Here is an 18,833-nt window from a genome sequence, read left to right on the forward strand (position 1 = left end):
TTGACGGGATTACTTTGGAAGGGTATGTTGTCAATAATTAAGGACATTGAACACGTTTCTGAATATCAGGTACCTTTATAGTGGTTAGCGATCAATCGATGAACATAAGAAGAGAACCATTACCAAAAACTAAAATATTATATCAAATAATGTTCAAAATCTGTCGTCTTATCGTCTGTTATTCATAAAATAGGAACATTCACTTGTATCAATCTAGAACTTCCATAAGCTGCAAACAATATTTAGGGTCTGTTATTCATAAAATAGGAATAGTCACTTGTATCAATCTAGAACTTCCATAAGCTGCAAACAGTACTCATGGTCTGTTATTCATAAAATAGGAATAGTCACTTGTAGAAATTCCATAAGCTGCAAACAATACTTATGGTCTGTTATTTCATAAAATAGGAATAGTCCCTTGTATCAATGTAGAACTTCCATAAGCTGCAAACAAAACTGCTAGTCCCATTTTTTCACCTACGACCCCCAACCATACCAGGTCCCATCTTAACCTTTCCATTTGTGTTTCCGAGAACATTCAAATCTTCAAATAACCTGTAAGATGGAACAAAAAGCTTTTGTCCAGTTGCACTCGCAGGAGTTCCACCGAATGAATTATTGTGTAGCACGGGCCTTACCCCTGGAGCAGAAGAATAAGATGCTGTTGTATTGGCTTGTGTTGAAATCACATTTGTAGCAGGCGAGTGATTTTGATAGTTCGCATATCCAGGTGTAGGTGCCCATTGCGGGAGAGGATATCTTGAAGGGTACTGAAGATGTTGATTCTGAAATTGTTGCTGTGGCTGAGGCTGATGGCCGTTCACGGTTTGAGGCTGATACTGTAGTGGTTGCGGTTCACTAGGAGATTGCAAATGTTGTTGATGAGGGCTATATTGATGATGTTGAGGTTGTTGAAACACATGTTGTGATTGTGGCAGGGTTTGTGGTTGCAATTGCTCCTGTTGTTGGACTTCATAATATGTAGGTCGAGATGAGGGTGGGGATGGGGTTTGAGATTGGGATTGAAATGTTTGTTGTTGAGGCAAGGTTTCAAATTCTGACTTAGATTGATTTTGAGCCCAAGGGACAACGTAGCTGTTGTACGATAAATTTTCCAGATATGTTTGGGAAGCATGAGAAAACCCTTCTGTTCTGGACTGAACAGGTATCTGATGCATGGCTTGGCTAGAGGCTGATGGTGAGTATGTTGTCTCTGGTGATGGCGAGATGGACAAAGTGATACTCAGTAAATCAATAATGTCCTGATCATTTTCAGTACTAACTGAGGTAGGTGGGTCGGAAAGAACTAATGCGTTGGATGGGACAGAGGTTGAGGGGTTTGGAACAGTTGTAGCATCTTTTGAAGTCGTTGGCTGTGCCTTAGAAGGCCTGAAATAGTAGTAAAGAGTTCACATTGAATAAAAAATTATTGACATAGAACAGTTTCATTACCCATATAAAAAAAATTAGTTAAAGGACCGATTTTGACTTTATCAAACAGAGGGTAGATAATTCACTTACCATGTCCATACATGAAAGACCTAAATCCACATTCTAAACTAGTTTATTTTTTAGACAAGTTATAAGCAAGAAAGGCTGAAAAGAAAAACATGCTTCAATAACTATGAGCCACAAAATATTGAACATGTTATCAGTTCTAACTGACCTTGGAAGTAGCTGTGCAAATTCATCTTCCTCATCATCAGTCTGGCTCCTAGTTTCAGAAATCACTATAGCTGGAGTGGTAGCTTTAGGTGTTGAAGAAGACTCTCCAGGGCTGGAGCTATTTATATTGGATTGATCTACAGTACATTGAGCTTCATTTGGCACAGTGTTGGAACTTTCCCCTTGAATTGGGAAGGGAGTACCAGAAGCAATTGCATCATGCCTTGCAAGCAAACTTTGAATACTATCATTTAATTCCAAGCCTTTTCCAAGAAGCTCCTCGTCCCTACGAGAAAACCAAGATGATAACAAAAGATTGTTCCATATATATGTGGACAGACTTCACAAAGTAACAAACAAGTACAAGAGAGTATGTGCCAGATGAAAAAACCGAGTGGAACTAACCCAGTTGTTGTTAGCATCTGCATCAACTTTTTCTGATTTGTGCGACAGCGATCAACAAGATCAACAATTACTTCGTCTTTTACAGCCTTATAGAGCATAAAACCAGACACTAAATCATTTCACGTAGCAGACAAGAGACTTCAGAAGGCCAAGCAAAACAGTATAACTTACTGCACGATCATTAGGATTCACAGCCTGCAACATGTCACTCAAAAGATCCAAAACATATCGCATGGAATCCAAGCTTGACATACTGAATATTTCAACAAAAGTTAGCTAAAATACAGATTTGGCAACACAGAAGTTGTGATACAAAGGATGGACAGAGGAAGCAAGGGTTAAAAAAAGAAGCCAATATTAACCTTAAACTTTCTATCTCTGTTGCCATAGTTTCATCCAGTGTTTTTGATGAATTGCCTGCCATCCAATATCCAGCTGCCATATTTCTTGAACTTGGATGGCTAGAAGGAGGAAAATATATTGCAGCTGCATCCGGTACACGCTTCGGAAAAACTACTCCAGATTGCTGACATTCATATAATCCAACACAATATGACGATGATATAATGTGATGGTCATTGAATTACAACTCGCATGTGGCTATGGCTTACAGACATCAATGCAATCTTTTATCATGTCCTTAAAATGTAAATTTGCAATAAACAGGATGATGGTTGGGTTTTGCCAGGGGACAATTCTCCACGCTGAGGTGATGATAAAATGAAGTCTTTTGAACCTTAAAAAGTTCAAATTCACCCATTTCTCACTAAAGAATAGCAACGCTTTAGAAATTTTTAGCAAAGCATCTATGAGAGGTAAGACATTTAGTTACAAACAACAAATTTGTGTACTTGACATGATAAGAAGTAAAAGTGTCTTCTTAAAATTTTGTAATCTCACCCTTAAGATGAACCACATTGTCTATCATTTAAAGAGTATTGACAAAAGTCACGTATATTATTTTGAAAATCTAGCATCCCACTCTACATGAAATTATCAACAAAGAGTTGGATAAAAACCGATCAAGAAATTTTATCAAGTAGACAGCTACCTTTAACTCCTTACATGCCCGATAGTACTGAGGATGTTTACCACCTGGTCCCCCGAATGCCTCTTGCCATGAGTCCAGCAATATTAGGATTTTATCTCTCACTTGCATACTTTCCTAAATAGTCATTACATATATTTCATGTTAGACGAGACAAATCAAATAAAAAAATTAGTTTGCTGGAAATAGTAGTTATTGAAGATAGAACCCATCCATATATTTGATTAGTAAATATTAAGAATGTTTTGATAAGTAAAAGCAAGGGGTATCACCTTATCAAACAGAAGACTTGATTAATTATTATACATTTGACAGAAAAGAATTGGCACGCAAAAAAGGAAGAATGATGAAAGAAAAATTTGACAGCTGAATCAAACAGATGACTTAATTAATTATTTCAGAAAATGCATCACCTTATCAATTTTACAAACAGTGCACCTGTAACGGATGTAAACTTCTCTCTACATTTCTAGAGGAATTCTCCCTTTAAACAACATGATAGAGGTTTAGTCATAACGATCTGACCTTGTTCATAACCACAAATTTTCATGAAGAATACAAAAACTAATCCAAGAATTTTCCCACTAAAACCACCATACCTTCTTCTTTATGATTTTGATCATCTCCACCAGTATGTTCCCCACAGCAATTTGAAGGTGCACCAAATCACCACAGTTCTTTACCATTGTCTCCAGCAGCTGAAGGTAGACAACCATAAACCACAAATCAAGCTCCAAACAAATGAATTTGAAAGTTAACCTATCCAGCAGCACACATCCACAAACAACTTGAGCCAAATACCGAAAAGTAAGACCAAAAGCCAGTGCCAACAAAGTACCGTGAGAGCTAGTAATTGAACTCTAGAGCTCCTATGTTGCAATCTCCTCCTTAAAGCTTTTATAACATCTCTTGGCAGCCTGAGAGATTAAGCACGTGGTATTCATCGAAGATTTACTAAAAACTTAAAAGAAAGGCGTCAATTTCCCAGAGATTACTCTATATTAAAGGAGTGAGGAAAATGAGAAAGAAGTATATTTTGTATTATCATATATGGAGCCTGGTTTTTTTCTGAGAGGAGACTTAGACATAAAATAATATAATTGTTCAATTTTGACAACAACAATTATGCATACAAATCACAGAATTAAAAAAAATAATTAAAAAATTAATATAATCAGAAAAGAAGATCAAGCTTTTTTCCACTATTTTCCAAATAATACAATGCTCCTGTCAGTTTCATCACATCAAACAATACTAACTACAATCACCAACAACAACACCACCGATGACAGAACCTACAAGCATCAAATTGAACATCGTATGCATAAACATGTGGTAGTTGGTCAAAGTCTACCCCTCCAAAATAAAATAAAACAAAATGTCTAAATTGATATGTTATCTATCTTCCTCCTTTTTCTTGTAGTTGAAGATTACCAACGATTAGAATTGATGAAATCACAAATTTCGATGTTCATGGTCCAATCGGGGATCACAAGAAGCTCGCTGGTCGCCTTCTCCACTGCGACAGTAGCTGAAGAAGCACAATAAGAACTCATCCTATTTCTTTCCCCTTCTCTCTTTCTGAAACTTCTTCAAGTAACCAAAATCAATTCTGAATTAAACGACCCAAAACTCAGAAACCAAATGAGAGGACAACATTCCAGGAAAACTAATTGACAAAACACCGCAACGATAGCTTGGAAGAGTGCAAAATTACGGAACATTTGAGAAGAACATTCAAACTAACAATCGGAAATATCGTCGCGAGTTTTGTGCGGTTTGATCGGCGCATTCTTCTCCTAAGCATGTGTAGCCCACGCGCCACGTGGCACGTGATGATGAAAAGCAAATTTTCTTCCGGGTTTCCTTTTGCACCCATTGAAGTTGGTCATGATAGCTCTCAGCATTAGTGTGTAAAGCATCCATTGCTGCCGAAGAGTGGATGCACTAAACTCAAGCATTAAGAAAATTTAGTTATAAAAGTAATTGTTTTTCCTTTAAGAACTCACAGGTCGTGTTTTTTTTTGGTTTTATATTTTTTAATATTTAAAACAGATTTTATTGTTAGTATGTATAAATTAATTATTTAAATAATTATTATTGCTATTGGTTTAATTATATAATTAATTTTATTGTTTAAATATATTATTAATTTATTTAATTATAACCATTTGTAATAATAGTAGGTTGTTATTAAAGTAAGGTTTAAATACTTTTTTGTCCTCATTTTCGTAGTGTTTATTGTGGATGGTCCTTATTTTGACAGAATGTTTAAAATGGTCCTCATTTTTACCGAATGTTTAAAATGATCCTCATTTTCGCAATTCGTGTTTTATTTGGTCCTTTTCTGTAACGTCGTTTAAATCATTAACGGAGTATTGTACAGGTGACACAGTTTGTATTAGGGTGTGTTACATGTACTATACAAGTAGTAATTAGATATCTGGGGATAAATAAGTGAGCTAGGGTTTTGGTAAAGAATGTTTGGGCAGTTGGTGAGTTTTGGCAATCTTATTCCTCTATTCCCAATTGGTGTTGCTGCAATCTTCTTCCTGCAATCCCATTATATAGATATGTTACGGTCCCAATCTTCATGCACTGTTGGTGGTTCAATGAGAAATGAATTAACCCCGAGTTGTTGCTGCGGAGAGATGACAACTTTGAGGATGACAAGAATTCCAAAAAATATTGGTAGAAAATTTTGGGTACAATCTGTTTTTATTTTTGTGTTAATAATAAATTGGTTTTAATTCTTGGTTTATTGATTTACAGAGTGGTGGTTCCAATAATGTAGGCTGCAACTTTTTCAAATGGTGGTGCTGATGAAAAGGATGTGACACAAATGAGGCATATTAATGATTTGGAGAAGTCATTGAAGGTTGCTGAGAAGAGGCTGCAATTAGTAATAAGGTTCACTTGTGTTGTTATTGTATTATTCGTAATGTTATTGTGTGTAATCTTTTAAAGTCCAATCTATTTTATACTATTGTTAAATGAAGAAATGAATTAGTTTGATTATGTTGATATTAGTCCCAACATGTTCAAAATGACATCTTGATCTGAGCATTGAAGTAAGTGATATTGATTTAAGCTTGGAAAAAATTAAATTGATTTAAGTCTGGAAGAAGTTAAATTCATAACGTTAATTCATCCTCATCAAAATGCACTACATCAATTTTTGGCAAAAGTGAAATTGAACGAAGTTTAAGGAAAGTCAAAATGCAGTACATCAATAATGAATTCTACATCAGAAATTCCAAAAAATAACTAAGACGTTTGTAGTTGCTATCATGGCCTCCTCCTAATCTGTAATTTCATCCTAAACTGCTGAAATGGTTCTTTTGGTGTTGGTAGTGGTGCTGCTTGACTCTCCACTTCATTCCTTGGTGGTTGAGTTGTTTGAGTTTCAGCGTTGGTGCATTCTCAACAGTTTCAGTAGTTGGTGCATTCTCAGCAGTTTGGGCATTTGGTGCAGTCTCAGTAGGTAATTTAGAAACCATGCAGAACATCACAACAATCGAAAGACAAACAAACCCCACAATAGAATTACGAAAACCTTAACCCACGAGCAAACACAATCCATAAAACCCTAAATCCACTTACCTCGTTGATGATTATATGGAAAATTGAAATGAAGAGCGCAACTGCAATCCAATGATGAAATGACAAGTATTAGTTGCTTCCTTTGCAAATCTGAGCTCAAGAAAGACGAAGATGAAGAAATTTCCATAATTGCAAAATTTCCCCTAAATTGAAGAATTAATGTTAATTAGCCACCTGTACAGTACACGTAACACATCCTAATACAAATCGTGTCACATGTACAATACTCCGTTAATGATTTAAACGGCGTTACAGAAAAAGGAGCAAATAAAACATGAATTGCGAAAATAAGGACCATTTTAAACATTCGGTAAAAATGATGACCATTTTAAACATTCTGTCAAAATGAGGACCATTCGCAACAAATACTACGAAAATGAGGACCAAAAAGGTATTTAAGTCTTAAAGTAAAATGTAAATATATCATGTAATATGATATTGTATAAATTAAATATAATATAGAATTGATGTTAAAATTTTTAAAAAGGGATTGTATGTTATATTAAAATAAGATGTGTATATTAGAATAAATGCTTATGCACATATCGTTATTAAAGTAAAATATAGGCATATAGTGCATATATTGTTATATGATGATGTACAAAATATATACAATGTGAAATTGATGTTAAAATTTTAAATAGAAATACATGTAGATATAAACATATGTATATTATATTAGAATAAAATGCGTATCCACATCGTTATTAAAGTAAAATGTAGACATATTATGTTATATGGTCCCTTACAAAATATATAAAAGATGAAATTTATGTTAAAATTTTAAATAAAAACACATAAACACATGTATATTATATTAAAATATAATATGTATCCATTAGTCCTTATTATAGTAAAATGTAGACATATTATGTAATAATGTCCAGTATAAAATAATACAACATGAAATTGTGTTAATATTTTTAAATAGAAACACATGTATATTATATTAAAATAAATTGCATATAGACAGGTCGTTGCTAAAGTAAAATGTAATATGGTCCCGTAGAAAATAAATATAACATGAAATTGATGTTAACATATTTAAATAGAAACACATGTCGATACAAACACATGTATATTACATTAAAATGAAATGCATATGCATGAAGATACAAACACATGTATATTACATGTATAAAATAGAACAATTCATTATATTTATAATAACAAATAGTAATAATAAAAATAACATTAATAATTGAACAAAAATATTAAAATAAAATCAAAATGTTGAATAAAATTATAATATCAATAATAGTAATGATAAATATAGTGCAAACTAAGGAAGATAATTTAAATATAATTAAATATATTGACAAAATATAATTCTACATATAATTTTTGTACATTGTTAAGGAAATTTAAAATATTTAAATTAGTCAAAAATAAATGTTTTAATCCTTTAAATATTCTCAATTTCAAAATAAATTAATTATTACTTTAATAGCAAAAAATCATAAAAGTAGAAGTGGAATGGACCAATATTTTTAGGGTTAATTATGTTTTTCGTCCCTCAAGTATTTAGCGTTTTTGGTTTTCGTCCCTCATTCAAAAGATGCGCTATTTAAGTCCCTCACGTTCTGAAACGCATGGAATTCGTCCTCATTTTTAAACACCGTTAGGTTTATTACAAAGCTGGCAGACGAAGTGCCACGTAAGGATCCCATTTTTAACAGTGTTGAATTTTTGATTGACACGTGGTAAATTTAGAAGCTGTGTTTTTAAGACTAAGCCGCTTTAGTTTATTAAGAAGCTGCATTTTTATTAGGGTTTAGGTTAAAATTAGAAAGAAAGGGGTTTTGGTGAGATTGAAATGCGTTCGTGAAGGAGGACCATCGCAAGGGATTGGAGAGATTGAGATGCGTTCGTGAAGGAGGAATGCGTTCGTGAAGGAGAGATTGAGATGCGTTCGTGAAGAGATTGGAGAGACAGCACTGTGATCAACGAAGAAAGCAGGTTCGTTGTTCTTCCCTCTTCGATTGTTTAGGGTTTCATTTGGTGTTTTGATTCCGTTCATGATTCGATTAATGTTCTGTGTGTTTGTTTGAAATGTAGGGTTGGGAATGGGGTTCGATGTAGCTTTTCACCATATGGGTAGGTTCGAAAGAAATAGGGGACTGAAGTACGTTGGGGGTGAGATTCATGTTGTTAAGGGGATTGATCCGGATTTTTGGTCGTTCTTTGAAGCATTGGGTATAGTGAAAGAGTTCAAGTATGGTGGTGAAGTGAAGCTTTGGTGGAAGGGGTCAAAACAAAGTTTGTTAAACAACCTTAAACTGCTGAGTGATGATAAGGAAGCTATAGAGTTAGCTAACTTTGCCGAGGAGAGTAAAGAGGAAGTTGATATCTATGTCCAACATGTTCCTAGTCAGGGTGAAATAGTTCACTTCATTGGTGGATTGGATGAAGTTGTCGCTGAAGAGGATGTCGTAGTTGAGGAGGCAGAGGTGAATGACCAAGAGGCTGTGGTTAGGGAGGCAGAGGTGAATGATGAAGAGGCTGTGGTTAGGGAGGCAGAGGTGAATGGTGAAAATGATGTGGTTAGGGAGGCAGAGGAGGCCGAGGTGAATGGTGGAAATGATGTGGTTAGGGAGGCAGAGGTGAATGGTGAAGAGGATTTGGTTAGGGAGGCCGGGGTGAATGATAAAGAGGCTGTCATTGGTGAAGATCATGTGGTTGGGGAGGCAGAAGTTAATGGTGAAGAGGAACAAGATCCACCTAGAGATAGACTAGATGATAGTGAAGAAGAAAGGATGGTTGATGATGATGATGGATTTGGGATGGACAACAATTCAAGTCGCAGAAAGATTGGCCCTGTTTTGGAAAGGTGGAAAGAGTTTAAACGAAATTCTAGCAAAGTCAAAAATAAAAGATATGTTAGTGAAAGGTCTTTTGTTACTAATGAAGAAATTGGAGATCATGAGATAAATGAGGAATACATGAGTGATGACTTAGATTCTGATGTGGACAGTGATGATGGTATTCTTAATGTTGGACCAAAGTTTTCAAAGTATAGACCGGAAGATATGAAGAAAGATTTCAAATTTAAATTGGGAATGGAGTTTAGTTCTCTGAAAGATTTTAAATATGCACTAATGGAGCATAGTGTGTTAAATGGTAAAGAAGAAAAATTTGTCAAGAATGACCACAAGAGAGTGAGGGCTGTTTGTAAGAGAAAATGTGGGTTTTTAATTATGGTGAGCAAGGTTGGAGGTAAGCAAACCTTTAGGGTGAAGACACTAGTGGGTGGTCATAAATGTGGACGTGTTTTTGGTAACAAAAATGCCAACACAGACTGGATTGCTCAAGTTTTAATAGACAAATTCATGAATGTTGGTTTAATGACAGTGAATCAAATCATTGATGAAATCAAAAAGACATACAGTGTTGGTATCACTACTTGGAGGGCTGGAAAAGCAAAACAAATAGCAATGGACAGTTTGGTGGGGGATGGACAGCGTCAGTACAGCCGTTTATTTGATTATGTTGGTGAATTGTTGAGAGTTAAAGCTGGAACTTTCAAGGTTAAGATCAACCAACCACAACCCACTTTGCCACCAAGATTTGGAAGTTTCTATATGTGCTTAGATGGTTGTAAGCAGGGGTTTGTGGCTGGGTGTAGACCCTTCATTGGTGTTGACGGTTGCCACTTGAAGACAGCCTATGGTGGTCAGTTATTGGTAGTCGTTGGTAGGGATCCCAATGACCAGTACTTCCCATTAGCTTTTGCTGTTGTTGAAAACGAATGCAAGGAGACATGAAGATGGTTTTTGACACTGCTACTACAGGATATTGGTGACATTGATAGTCATCGTTGGGTATTCATTTCAGACCAACAAAAGGTAAAGCAGATACATAGTATTATTTTTAACTAATTTAAAATTACTTGTCTGATTATGTCTAATTTCGTATTATATTTATTTGCAGGGACTTATGACTGTGTTTGATGAGATATTGAATGGTGTTGAACATCGTTTTTGTCTGAGGCACCTGTATAACAACTTTAAGAAGAAATTTGGTGGTGGTGTAGTCATCAGGGACCTTATGATGGGGGCAGCAAAGGCTACTTTTTATGCAGGGTGGCAAAAAAAGATGGGTGAGTTGAAAAATTTAAATCTTGATGCTTATAACTGGTTAATTGCCATTCTTACCAAATCGTGGTGTAAACATGCATTCAGCATTTACCCTAAATGTGATGTGTTGATGAATAACCTTTCTGAGTCATTTAATAGCACCATTTTACTAGCTAGAGATAAACCCATTATTAGCATGATGGAATGGATTAGATCATACATAATGAGTAGGTTTGCAACACTTAGAGAGAAGTTGAATGCATATCCTGGAAATGTAATGCCTAGACCCCAAAAGAGGCTTGATAGGGAAGTGGAAAAAAGTGGGAATTGGCTTCCTGTGTGGGCAGGGGATGCTAAGTTTGAAGTCACACAGGGGTTCACAATGGAAAAGTTTGTGGTTGATCTAAGCAAAAGTAGTTGCAGTTGTTACTTTTGGGATCTGGTGGGTATACCTTGTAGGCATGTTGTGGCAGTAATTAACTATAAGATAGAAAATCCTGAGGCTTATGTCCACGCATATTACAAGAGAGATGCCTACCAAGCTTGCTATGGCCCTGAAATTACCCCAATCAATGGGCAACAACTTTGGCCAAAAAGTACTCAACCTGAACTACTTCCTCCAATTTACAAAACCCCCCTTGGTAGACCAAAAAAACTACGAAGAAGGGAAGCTGATGAACATGTCAGTCATTCCAAGCTTTCAAAGAAAAATATTATGGGAAAGTGCAGCAGGTGCAACCAGTATGGTCATAATATAAGAAGCTGTAGAAAGGGCATGAGAAGAAAGGTAAATATTCATCTATACTTTCATTCAATTAATGATATTGTACAAACACAAATCTGAATGTCCAGTACATACTCACATGACAGGGAAACACCCAAACTGGAAGTGGATCTACTCAAACTGGAAGTGGAACTACCAACGGTGCAGGCCCATCTAACCATAGCTCAACTAGTAGAAGAAGACGCAGACCCATGCTTGCAGCCAACAACAACCAAGGTGAAAGAGCACCAACACAAACAAGAAGCAGAGCGGCACAAGTTTTAGGCTCTCAAGTAAGTAGTAATACTGCACAGCCTACGTGAAATTGAATGGAGATCCAAACTTTTTTGTTGCTTTATTAAAGAAATCTGTAATAGACAATTACTTTTGACACATTGGGCATAGGGATAGTGGACCACTATTTTGTTTTGGAGCACCACTTTTGTTGCTTTATTAAACTTTACAGTGCTGTATTTAAAAATCTGGACCACTTTGTCTATTATGGAATACTTTATTGAATGCAATAGCAGGGACCACTTTTGTTGCTTTATTAAACATTGCAGTGCTGTATTTAAAAATGTGGACCACTTTCATCTAACGCTCTAAATATCTTGAATACTTTAATTTTTTTTCACTTTCATGTTTTAAAGGTCTTACTCATGTAAATCTATTTGTGACAAGTATTGGAGAACTTCTGAATATCATGGTAGTTACCTTCTTCCCATGACAAGCAGGTGGAAAAACACGAATCATTTAATTGTCAATGACGAATTATATACACTTATTAAATCCACTTACGAAAATGGAATCCAATACTCATATCATTAGTAATACCAAAATGGAATCCAATACTCATATCATTAGTAATACCATTTTCATCACTACAAACTAATTCCCAAGAAATACAATAACTAATTACAATTTAACTTGAACAAAAACATAACCACAAATACAATTGAAAATGCCCACGACAGTACAAACAAAAGTTGCAGCAATTTCCCAAATGTTTTCTCTTTTTGCAATTTCCTCTTCAACTTCTCGTTTTTCTTAATCAAGTCCAGTATCAATTTCTCCTTTTCCAAACAAACTTCTTCTTCTTCAAATCGTTTTCCTGCGCCAGCTTCAAATTCCGATTCTCCACCTTCATCTTTACATTCCTCTTCATTAACCCATTCAAAATAATTACAATTTGAATTGGACTGCAAAAAAAATTGAAACCATTACAACAACCACCAAAGCAAGGTCGAGTAAACCAAATGCAATTTCTCACTTACCGCCCAATTTCGACATCTCCAAAATAACCTGCCCTTGTTCTTCACAGTACCTGCCTTTAGGAGCAACAATCGTTCCCCACACCCACACACTTTCGATGCTATTTCTAAACATGACATTGAGCTTTGAGAAATTTTTGAACCACTTTTCCTTTGCCTACAATCAATTTCGGAACTACCACTCTTCATCACCTACGTTTCCCCCGCACCAAAGTGAACTCCTCAAGCTCCTCACCAACGATCCTATCTCACAATTCAAAATTTAGGGTTTAATTTAGGGTTCCAAACGTTACCCTCAGACCCCTTTTAAGACCCCTTTTAAAACACGTGGTTACTGTACCTGAGTGAAAGTGAAAAACAGGATCCTGACGTGGCACTCCGTCTGCCAGCTTTCTAATAAACCTAACGGAGTTAAAAAATGAGGATGAATTCCATGCGTTTCAGAACGTGAGGGACTTAAATAGCGCATCTTTTGAATGAGGGACGAAAACCAAAAACGCTCAATACTTGAGGGACGAAAAACATAATTAACCCATATTTTTACAATCAACCCAATTTGAAATAAGTGTAAGATAGTTTATTACCATACACTCTGGATATAACACTCTAGATATGTTAACACTCTATATCCTGCTTTTACTTGTTATCATATAATACTTTCTTGAACCACAAATTTTGGTCAAATCTTGAAAAGATAGCTTATTCATACAGTAAAATGCTTATTATACAAATAATGTTGTAAAGTAATATTAAAACTGACATTATAAATAAAATGTAATAAATATATTCAATACACATTGATTCAAAATTTGTTAAATAACAATTAAAGTAATAATTTAAAATAAAATATATTTATCTATTCAAATAATAATAAAAAATAATAATTATAATATTGTTATTTTAAATACATAAATTATTTTTTGTATTATTATGGCTGATATATTGTAAATGTATTCAATATATATGAAATTCAATAAAACTAAGAAATTTATTATTAAGTTATGAGAATAATAATTTAACTTGTGTAATTAATCATTTGGTTATTGACAATAATAAATTTATATAAGTTAAATTACTTAATACAATTAGTAACAACAATGTAATTAAGTAACTAATATTTAAATATGACATTGTAATATTATTACTAAAAACTCTCGTATTATATAGAATATTGTTTACAAATTTGTTAAAAAAAATTCAAGAAAAAGCTTTTTCTGCCATTTTTTTTTAATTTTAATTGACAAGTAATTCCTTCGTGGATAATAATTTCCTACAAAATTTTGCAAGTATTTCCTATAAAATTTGTTGCAAAAAGTGTTTTATACAAAATATTTTACAAGAAAATTGGTAGAAATTTCTTGTATTTTTTTTGGCAACAAAATTCGTAAGTATTTCTTACGAAAAGATTTTCAAAACAAAATTGGCAGAAAATATGAGATTTTATTGTAGTAGTGTATGTTTTTGTTAGTTATTTTTTATATTTAAGTATATATATATATATATATATATATATATATATATATATATGTGTGTGTGTGTGTGTGTGTGTGTGTGTGTGTTAATTAAAAATAATCAGTTTATATTAGGAAAAATATATTTTCTATAATTAACATGAAATGATATATTTTTGTTAGTTATTTTTTATATTTAAATATAGATTTGTGTTAATTGAAAATAATTAGTTTATATTAAGAAAAATATATTTCGTATAATTAACATGAAATGATATATTATTGTTAATTATTATGTATTGTATATTTGATGATTAATTTTTAATGTTTGACAACACTTAACTATTAATTATTCTAATTAATTATTAATATAATTCATATTTCACACAACTTAAATAAGCTTTATGAAGTAAACTTATTTTACAGTGGTCAAATAATTACATTCTCTATCAATAAGAAGGGTTTGATTTTGGCGACAAGTAATATTTATTAAGTGTCTTTTCAATACCTCTGCAGTTTGTTTTAGTGGAGGCCCTTTTAGATTTGGTGAATCAATTTTCTAATACTATATATATTATACTCAATATGTCTATTAACTTGGTTCAGTATGTCTATTATTTTGGTTCAGTGATAATCTAATATTTTTGTGTTAATTTATTTATTGTAGGTAGGTTATTTCATTGAAGTAGTTTTTTTTTTCGTTTCATATTGTGAAATTAATTGAAATTAATTATAAATAGCTATTCTCATGATAAAGTATGGTCAAATCAATTATAAATCTATCTATTCAAATTTGACGTTACTTATTATGAAGTGTGACTATAATTAACTATAATAAAGTTATTTTACTTTCAATGCTTAAATTATATTTCTGTGATATTAAGATTGATTTAATAGTTATAAAAATAATAATTTACCTTATATAAGATTAACTATTATAAAAAATTCCAATAATAAAAGAAATGTATTATACAATTATTAAAACGATTATTAGATATAATTATAAAATGTATAATATTACTTATTATAAAAATATAAATTAATTAAAAGATTTAAAAAAACATTTTTAATTATTATTTAAATTAAATAGTCATTTACCTCTTATAATATTACTTATTATAGAAAGGTCGATTAATAAGAGAAATGTAATATACATTTAATAGCACAATTATTATAAATAATAATAAAACGAATAGTTATATACTATATTAAAATGAATTGTATATTTTTTTATTATTGTAATAGTTAATCGTATGTATCTTGTGCAATATGATCGTGTAAGCAATATATGATAAGTTATTTTTTATGTTTTTTGAAATCTTATTGCGATTCCATTATAAACAATAATAATGGACCTTTTGTTTTACTTTGTTGTATTAAATTTATTGTATTTATTTGTAGTTATATAAGATACTAGTTTTAGTTTTTTTCAATAACTGAATTTATTTCTTTTATTTGTAATAAAAAATTTGATATAACAACAATAATAATAATAATAATAATATTAACAATAACTTATATAATATGAAAGTTTTAAAGATATGAAAGATTTTGAACATAAATATTTATTATGTTTAACATAATTACCACATAGATAAAATAATAACTTAATGGTACATTTGTTTAGCATATGATGAATTAAAATTCAATGCTAACCATGTAAGTATACAATCAACCAAGTCTAAACATCGAAGATAGCATTATCTCTTACACCTTTGTTACTCAAACCACACTTTGAGATGCCTTCAACTGCCTTTAACCGTTTAGGTATCAAAATTCAATCCATCGAAGGTAAATTCAGTTCCTAGAACTATCAGTTATGTAATAAAGCATTTGCAACAACCAATGAACACAAACACTTCAGTGACTATAAACACTAAAGAAGCCTTACAAACCATAAATCATATAATGTTATTGTTAGGACAAAAGTAACATGATAGCAAAAAAAATTTAAAAATTGAACTACATGGATTGAGATTTAGTGTGGGAAAAAATGGTAATTGTTGTGGTGATCAAAATCATGTTGGCCACAATCAACAACATCAACCTCACCTACAATTATTTCATCAAGATTTAACCTTAGTACACTATAATCTTGTTCGACGTTAAAGCATTTCAATCTGCAAACAACATCAACAAATGATATCAATCAAACAATGAAATTAAAAATGAAAAATAGTAAATATACTTTCTGAAAACAAAAGGTTTAAGTTTTTCTTCAAAGTAGAAGAAATAGTTGGTTTATCTTTGACAACCTTTGCTTCCTTAATACAAAAATAACAAAATAGTATTAGAGAAAGAAATAGTTGAAAAAAAGCACATTTTGTTTCTCTAAAAAAAACCACTAATTTTTCAACATACACATCCCTCTAAAATCAAATCGAGTTCAACCAACATCCCCATCCAAATACCCTAGAATACATTATTCTGAAAGTCTAGTGAAAATGATTTCTTCCATAGGGTAACTAAAAATAACCATGAAAAATAAAGAAAAAAAATTAAACTTTGGGACCCAGAAAACAAAAATCAAAATTCACAAACCCAATATTTTACAACGAAAACAAGCACCTAAGTGCAGAACAAAAGCATAACTATATAACGAACTCCCCTCAATGGTAATATTACAAATACAAAAAACAAATCCAACAACCATAGCGTTTAAACATAACATCCACGTACCTACAATAATCTCAACCCAAAAACTAAGAATGGAAAAAATGTATAGGTATATTTGAAGATGAAGAAACCAAAAAGATAAGTTCTTTGAAAAAAAAATAATAACCTTCATAATCGTGAGGATTGTGGTTAACCAAATAACCATCTGATGCACCCATGCTCTAATATAGGAGATAGAAGGTAAAGACAAAATCAGTATTTGGCAAATTATGGAATGACCAAAAACACAAAACTACCATGAACCCAAAGTAGAAGAAGACCGACCACGAAGAAAAAGAAAGAAAACTCAAGCTACTGACCTTCAACAACTATTGATATTGGACACAATGTTCATTGCAAAAGAAGTAAAAAAAAAGAAAAAGAAAACCTTAAGAAAGAGCACTAACCTTAAGGCCGAAGGGTTTTCTTCTGATCATGTAGATTTGTCGTTTTACGGAAGAAGAATGAAAATAGGTTTTTTGGGAGAAGAAGAAGAAAAGCAATTGTCTGTCAATCAATATGTCAATCAATATTTTAATCAAGCATTAAATGTGGAATCATTTAAAGATTTGATCATCCATCAGAGGATGAAGCGGGAAAACTTAAATGCACACTCACGGCCAGATTTTTTCATCATGGGAGCGGGAAACAAAAAGAAAAGCATAAAGACCAAAAGGTCCTTCTATTTACACACATGTCAATGAATGACAATGACATATATGGATGGATCCCTACACCCAAAAACCACTTCTTCAAACAATGTTCATCAAATAGTTTTTCTTTCTACCAACAAAAGTGTTCATCAAACACTACAACATATAAAAAACATGTTTAGTTTAAGATTCATCAGAACAAACAAAACTAACCTCGCAATTAGTTTCTCCGATTTGTCGAATCCAACATTCTTCAAGTTGGAAACAGTCACATTCTTCAGACCTAATGGTCTTTATGTGATGAACACAACTTTGATCCCAAGAGCCAACAATTTGTTGTAGAGTTTAAGAGTCTCAAGTAGTGCAAATGCCTCACCATACGAAACCCAAATCTTGAAAAGGACATTAAATCCTTATACTTGAGCCTTATCTCTCCAAACCTAAAAAAATCAAAACTGAAAAATGTTAAATGCAACAACTGACGATCAATAAAAAAGTTCAAAAAAAAGAAAGAAAAACATTTGAAGCATAAAAAGAAAAGAAAAGAAAAACTACAAATTGAATCTTTTTTAATCCGCTTTTGCAAAGGGCCTTAGATCCTTATCCTTGAGCCTTATTTTGTTCAATGTCAAAGCACTTCAATCTAAAAAAAAAATCAAACCTTTCATGAAGAACAATCAACACGAAGTAAAAAAATTAACAGAATACGAAGAAAAAGAAAGAAGAAGGATCCACGAAGAAGAAGAAAAAAAAGGAAGAAGAACAACAAAAAATAACCTTGATGAAGCAAATGTTCTATTCTGCATGAAGAACAATAAGTAGGAAGTTAAAAAAATGTAACTTCGTATGAAGAAGAAGAAAGAAGGATGGACGAAGAAGACAGAAGAAGAGAAAAACCTAACCTTGACGAAGCAAATGGTTCAAAACAGATTGTATTGGGGAAGAAGATGTTATCTACTGACAACTAACGTCAATCACTAATTACTTCAAACGGCAAAACCAAACAACATCAAAAGACAAAAATAGCCTCAATTTTAAACGCATGTCAATTAAATAGAATGTCTATTTTAGTAATTTACCTACACTAACATTGTCTTAGATATATAGTAGACAAGAACCATAGTTGTGCGATTGTTGAGATTTTAAGAAATCTCAACATTCATGAGGTACACGCCCATCTCATGCATCGTTTCATCTCACTGAAATGCTACTTATATTTAGAATCTTTCTTTTATGATCTCGC

The 18,833-nt window shown here is 32.6% G+C and overlaps 3 protein-coding genes across 4 annotated transcripts; 2 read left to right on the forward strand and 1 right to left on the reverse strand.

Annotated features, from left to right (window-relative positions):
• Positions 1-230: 230 nt before the first annotated feature.
• On the reverse strand, positions 231-5,081 carry LOC114185534 (TOM1-like protein 6). 2 transcript variants are annotated; one of them, XM_028073315.2, is made up of 9 exons: positions 4,553-5,081; positions 3,957-4,035; positions 3,718-3,816; positions 3,122-3,235; positions 2,433-2,596; positions 2,242-2,323; positions 2,071-2,156; positions 1,667-1,951; positions 231-1,389 (listed from the first exon to the last, which is right to left on the reverse strand). In XM_028073315.2, the coding sequence occupies exons 1-9, from the start codon at positions 4,672-4,674 to the stop codon at positions 474-476; spliced, it is 1,947 nt and encodes a 648-aa protein (XP_027929116.1). In that variant the 5' UTR covers positions 4,675-5,081; the 3' UTR covers positions 231-473. The 2 variants fall into 2 exon arrangements, with proteins under 2 accessions (XP_027929116.1, XP_027929117.1); XM_028073316.2 differs by lacking the exons at positions 3,957-4,035; positions 4,553-5,081 and adding an exon at positions 3,532-3,602 and having other exon boundaries at positions 3,718-3,803.
• A 3,706-nt stretch (positions 5,082-8,787) lies between these two features.
• LOC146886033 (uncharacterized) lies at positions 8,788-10,485 on the forward strand. Its single transcript, XM_085672966.1, has one exon. The coding sequence runs from the start codon at positions 8,788-8,790 to the stop codon at positions 10,483-10,485; it is 1,698 nt and encodes a 565-aa protein (XP_085529092.1).
• A 172-nt stretch (positions 10,486-10,657) lies between these two features.
• LOC146886034 (uncharacterized) lies at positions 10,658-12,287 on the forward strand. The gene is made up of 3 exons (XM_085672967.1): positions 10,658-11,584; positions 11,668-11,797; positions 12,211-12,287. Exons 1-3 carry the CDS (start codon positions 10,658-10,660, stop codon positions 12,285-12,287), a joined length of 1,134 nt encoding a protein of 377 aa, XP_085529093.1.
• The last annotated feature ends 6,546 nt before the right edge of the window (positions 12,288-18,833 follow it).

This window comes from Vigna unguiculata, chromosome 5 (genome assembly GCF_037176805.1).
Source record: "Vigna unguiculata cultivar grain cowpea cultivar isolate G323 ecotype 2 chromosome 5, ASM3717680v1, whole genome shotgun sequence".
In the NCBI taxonomy this organism is placed as follows: domain Eukaryota; kingdom Viridiplantae; phylum Streptophyta; class Magnoliopsida; order Fabales; family Fabaceae; genus Vigna; species Vigna unguiculata.

Coding starts and splice junctions, on each gene's coding strand:
- LOC114185534 (XM_028073315.2), bottom strand. CDS start 4,674: ATGAGTTCTTATTGTGCTTCTTCAGCTACTGTCGCAGTGGAGAAGGCG. Junction 3,817..3,956: donor TTCAATTACTAGCTCTCACG/GTACTTTGTTGG, acceptor GTCTACCTTCAG/CTGCTGGAGACAATGGTAAA. Junction 1,952..2,070: donor CAGATGCTAACAACAACTGG/GTTAGTTCCACT, acceptor GTTTTCTCGTAG/GGACGAGGAGCTTCTTGGAA.
- LOC146886033 (XM_085672966.1), top strand. CDS start 8,788: ATGGGGTTCGATGTAGCTTTTCACCATATGGGTAGGTTCGAAAGAAAT.
- LOC146886034 (XM_085672967.1), top strand. CDS start 10,658: ATGACTGTGTTTGATGAGATATTGAATGGTGTTGAACATCGTTTTTGT. Junction 11,585..11,667: donor GAAAGGGCATGAGAAGAAAG/GTAAATATTCAT, acceptor CTCACATGACAG/GGAAACACCCAAACTGGAAG. Junction 11,798..12,210: donor TGCAGCCAACAACAACCAAG/GTGAAAGAGCAC, acceptor CATGTTTTAAAG/GTCTTACTCATGTAAATCTA.